Source organism: Plasmodium cynomolgi, assembly GCF_000321355.1.
Source record: "Plasmodium cynomolgi strain B DNA, scaffold: 0045, whole genome shotgun sequence".
Lineage (NCBI taxonomy): Eukaryota > Apicomplexa > Aconoidasida > Haemosporida > Plasmodiidae > Plasmodium > Plasmodium cynomolgi.
Genome location: NW_004192677.1, coordinates 211 through 5,692, shown reverse-complemented (window position 1 = coordinate 5,692; position 5,482 = coordinate 211). Strand labels below are relative to the sequence as shown.

Here is a 5,482-nt window from a genome sequence, read left to right as displayed (position 1 = left end):
GTACAATATTTTAATGAAATGTATAATGCATTAAAAATATTTTTATTTTAAAAAATATAGGCTTCATGTAAGCGTAAAACATGTCTTATATATCATTATAATATTTTCCGTAATATTATAAGTATGATTATTGGTAGTAAAAATATTACATACACAAAGAAATTGCAATTTTATTATAATTTAGCAATAAAATAAATTAAATTACTTTATGTTAAATAAACGTTCAATTTTTTCGGTCTTTGATAACATTTCTCATAGTAAAAAATATTTAGTGCACCTTAAACCCTGTATCCACTGTCAATTTGGTTGTATTCTCACACCGTATTGAACTTTTCATACCACTTTGTAGTTTCTTCCTCTCCACCAATAGTTAACAATTTTTTTTTTGGACATACGTAAGAGATCGACCACTTCTTCTTCCCTCCCAAATCGTTTGTTAAATGAGGTGATGCATCCGCATTTTCCTACCCATCCAGCGTGTTTACTTGCTATATATTTTTTTTCCTGGGGGGCTTCTCCTCTCCACGGAATGCAACTTACACTACCGTGGCGTATTTTTATACCAAGGTCGCTTTTCTTTTCCTTCCCTTGATTTTTTTTGAAAAGCATTTAGAATTTTTTCTGCATAATAATATTGTAATCTCACCCATTTGCGTTTCATTTTATTTTGAAACTTAAATTTCTTAACTGAATGCATGGCGCTTATCCGCGGAAAGGAAGTGCGTATTTGTTTGCATTGCAACTGCACGCAGTGTTCTCCAACGGAACATGCCGTTGGTGTGGAGTTTATCAAACGCGCCGTTCCAAGTAGGCCGCTTTCGATGGAAAGAGTTTAAGGGAGGTGTTATATATATATATATAATATATATACGGGCTTGGCGGCGGAAGGAAGGCCAACTCAGGCAGTGCACTATTTATTTATCTGCATCGGGAAATATTTTTTTCGTACTTTTCTTAAGCACACTACTACGCCTTATTTGTATGGCATAATCCTGCAGCATACTTTTTGCCGATGACATATGCTCTCTCCGCTGCTCGCAATTGCTAACGAGTGGAAAATAGCTCTTTCATAAAAGCGTTCTATCGTGAAGAAAAAGAAAAAAAATGCCCTCCTCAGTGCATACATATTATTACATATGTATATAATACCTGGTTGGGGGTAATGTTGGTTTGCTCCCTGCAACAACTTCACAACACGCTCCCCTCGAGTGAAAAAAGGACTCGGCGTGAAAGGAAGATGCTAGCCCTGCTAGAAAAAAGGTCCCTAAGCATTTTCTACGTAAAACGTCACGCTGTTACCTATATAAATATATATACTCATACATTGCTGCGCGCTTGACCATCTCACTACTAATTTGAAAATTGCCTTGAAAAACACAGATCCACATAATTGTTTATTTTTTCCTAAAAACCATTACTAATGTTTTTTCCGTTAGAACAAATCCGCAATTTTAATTTTTTTAAAAATTAATGAATTTTCCTTCATTCATCAGAAGATAAATACACAGTACATTTACACGCATTTTGGCTTACGTTCCTGCAAGTTATTTCTTGCTTCCAGATCAGGATATAAAATAATATAACCCAAACAGCTTTTCCAAACGCATAAGATGCTGACCGATACATCGTAGCTACCCCGTGAATCCTAAATCTAAAACCAAAAACATAAATCCTGACCCCTAAAATTCTAAATACTAAACCTAATCCCTGAACTCTATACCCGGAATACGAAACCTATAATGCTACTATTAAATCATAAAATACAGTTATAAAACATTTGTGCTATAATATAACATATATATTTAGTTTCCTTAAGTATCAAAATATATTATATATTATATAATACTTAAACAGATAATACAATACAATTTTTCGTAAATAGACGCTTATAAAGACATAATTTATTTTATATATGTTATTTATAATGAGTAATGAATCCGTCGTAACGAACGTAATATCATTGATCAAAGAAGATGTAAATTTTAATTTTTTTGTATAAAAGACCCTTTGTAGGATTTTACTTTATAATTTTAAATCTTTTAAATGATATGCTAAGATTTTTGTATTAGAATAAAGAAATATTAATTTATAAACTTTAATTTTCTTTTTAATTCTTAGGCTGAACATACTACAAAATCCGAATTATATCAGCTTTATAGTAAGTTTGACAATGCGAACGAATCATTAAGTCAAGATGAACTATGTGATGTAAAAACAAATGAACTTATTATTGATTTAAAAACAGAATCTGATTCTAAAAGTAAGATTACTAAACTTTGTCGTAAAATGAAATATATAATAGAACATTTTAATGAATTTTGTTCAGGATCTAGTGATCAGAATTGTCAATATAGTTGTAAATCTTTTATCTATTGGTTATATGGGAAATTAAATGAAGATAATTATAATATATTCCATATACATTGGATTTATAATAAATTACAGATCCTTTTAGAAGAATTAGTTTTTGTAAAAGGCAAAAAATATACATTTGAGAGACACTATTCAAGAGTATTTGATAAGGAAGAATTGCAAAATAAGAAATTATTATATGATTTTTTGGAATATTATGATAATATAAAACTTAATCTAAAGCGTGAAAATAGGAATTTTAAGGAATATTGCCAGTACATAATGTATATTTTTGAGTTATACAAAAAAATTCAACAACAGTATAATTTAACATCATTTTCATCTTATAGGAACGAACTAGAGAAATTCCAAAATAAATTTAATAATGGTGAATTAAATTTGCTTAAAAGTCTTTGCAGAGATTACCATAAAAATCCCTTATATAGGGTAGATAGTATAACCACATATGAATTAAGAGAAAAATACAGAAAAAGCTTGAAAAACACACGTGAGGTATTTACAAATATAACAACGATTAATTTAAATGAAATTAGTTGCATTTTTATCAAATAATCGTGCAATCGTAGTTTATCGAAATATTTTATATAATTATCTATGTATTATTGTAATAATTAAAAAATGATTTATTGGAAATAATTTTTTATCTGTATATATATGTCTCTCTTTCTATTAATGTATACACATACTTATATATATATTTTTTATTTTAGTATAGCGTTTTTGATGATTTATCTAAGTATGAAGAAATGAAGCAGAACAGTGATAACAGAAGTTATTCTATGGAAGATTACACACAATGTTGCTATACATCTAATGAAGATGGTACCCCTGAAAACAATAAAATTAGAAATATTTGTAAAAGCTTTATAACCTATACCTTGAATTTGAATAATGATAGTAAAATTAATTCTTTCGGTCGCAGTAAATATATAACATATTTAAATTATTGGTTAAACATGGAATTAAAAAAATTGATGAAAACGGTTAAAGAATTTACGCAATTTCTTGAACAACATTTGAATGAAGGGTCTTATGAACACATGGTATACAATGGATTGAAGGATAAATTATTTGATATGGATAGTGATCTTTATGAAGAAATGGATATCCTGCATAATTTGTATATTAGTTATAATGAATTAGATAATGCTATAAAAGGTGGAGAAACATGTAAACAATATGCTAAAAAATGTGTTGATTTTTTTAATAAAGGCATTGATATATATAATAAAACAAATACAAGTAAATTTTATAAAGAGTTGACAAAATTTTGGATAAAATATGATAAAATAAAAAGGACAAATGATGAATTAAAAGATAATAATTTATTAGATTTGCCTCCAATCATATCATTAATCCAAGATTTAAAGGAAAAAACTTCCCAAAGAGCTAGAGATTCATGCCAAGCTATTAAAGTGTACAACATAAGTGAATTTCTACCAAGACATCATGAATATGTACGGTATTATTTATTTATTAAGAACAATTTTCTAAATTATTAGGAAAATATTACACATCGAACAAATCACGAAAGATTTCTGTCCAAGAATGATTTAAATACATATATAATTTATTTTTTATTTTTAGAAAAATATATTAGAAATGTTAAGTGCTCATGATAAATATGAAAAATTGAACAATGAGATTGTCGATGATGATATATGTGCTAAATATTGTGAAATTCCAAATTCTATGGAAGAAAATAAAGAAGCAGTTAATTTACTTTTAGCCAAACATGCTACTAATTTTAAAAAACTATCCGATATTCTAACAGATACATCTTCAGATGACCGTTGCTCATATTTGCTTTATTGGACATACGAAAAAATGCTGAGCATTTTCGACAGAAGCACTGACACATCTCAGAACCATTATATCATTAATGAACTTAATGATACAATGATTAAAATTAATAGAGAATTGACATCTGATAAAAGATGTTCATATTTTATTGGTAGAAATATTTACGAATGGCAAAAAGAGAAAGATATGCATGATTATTTTAAAAATCATAAAAAAATTAGTGAATGCATTGAAGCAGAGAATAGAAATTGTAATCAGTACTGTGCCTATCTCAATTATATTAATGATCTGTATATGAATTACATAAATAACTGCTGTGTGTGCTACAACAACCCTAATTCTGATTGTTCAAATATGTGTCCAACATATTTTAAATGCAAAAAAGACTATTATCCACCCGATCTGATAACTAAATTGAAATGCACAAACACTAATGCAAACACAAAATCCCCTAAAAGTGCAGATGAAGTATTCGCCTATTTAATCATCGATAGTGATGTCATAAGGAAAACGAATGTGCCATATTTAGGTACTTTTACCAATTTATTGTTTGATCCTATTAATCCTAATAATCCTATTAGTCCTAGTAATCCTATTAATACTATTATGCTACACGTTATTGCATCCATTGGAGTATTTTTCATATTTTTCTTATTTTATAAAGTAAATATTTCTATATTAAAAGTGAATTTTTTACATGAATTCATATAACTTATTTTTTCTAAAAATTAAAAATGATAAATAGATGTATCACATTTATTTCATAATTTTCCTAATTAAATCAGATTATCACCACTGGATTATTGATTCATAAAAAAAGACGACAGAAAAACATAAATAAAAAGAAACTTCGATGTGGAACCTCGAAAAACGTTCATTTACAACTCAGAATCTCCCCCAAAAAATACGCAAGATAAGCGAATCACAGTAGCATATCATTCTACAAATTAGCGTTTTCGTAATCAGCACAAGTAATAAATTTAAATTTAAAAAATATACATTACAAAGAATGTTGATTATTTTATGTTATTATGTATGCTCGGTTATTACCATAAAAAAAATTACATTATGTAAATATATCTCTTGCTTCAAAACATTACTCATATATTATTTTTTTTTTGTAGCTTTAAAATAGTGTATTCCCTTTGATATACATATTTGTTTTTTTTTTTTTTATTACATTTTGTTTTATAGTTACATAATGAATGCATAAATCTGTGATGTTTATTTAAATTATTCCAATTTTTTTAATTTAATAAAATTTTATCTCATATTACAAGGTTCGCAAACAAATTGTCCATAATAT

General features: G+C 27.4%; 1 protein-coding gene across 1 annotated transcript; it reads left to right on the top strand.

Moving 5' to 3' along the window:
- Positions 1-2,966: 2,966 nt before the first annotated feature.
- PCYB_001800 (hypothetical protein) lies at positions 2,967-5,121 on the top strand. The gene is made up of 2 exons (XM_004227602.1): positions 2,967-3,821; positions 3,961-5,121. Exons 1-2 carry the CDS (start codon positions 3,120-3,122, stop codon positions 4,885-4,887), a joined length of 1,629 nt encoding a protein of 542 aa, XP_004227650.1. The 5' UTR covers positions 2,967-3,119; the 3' UTR covers positions 4,888-5,121.
- The last annotated feature ends 361 nt before the right edge of the window (positions 5,122-5,482 follow it).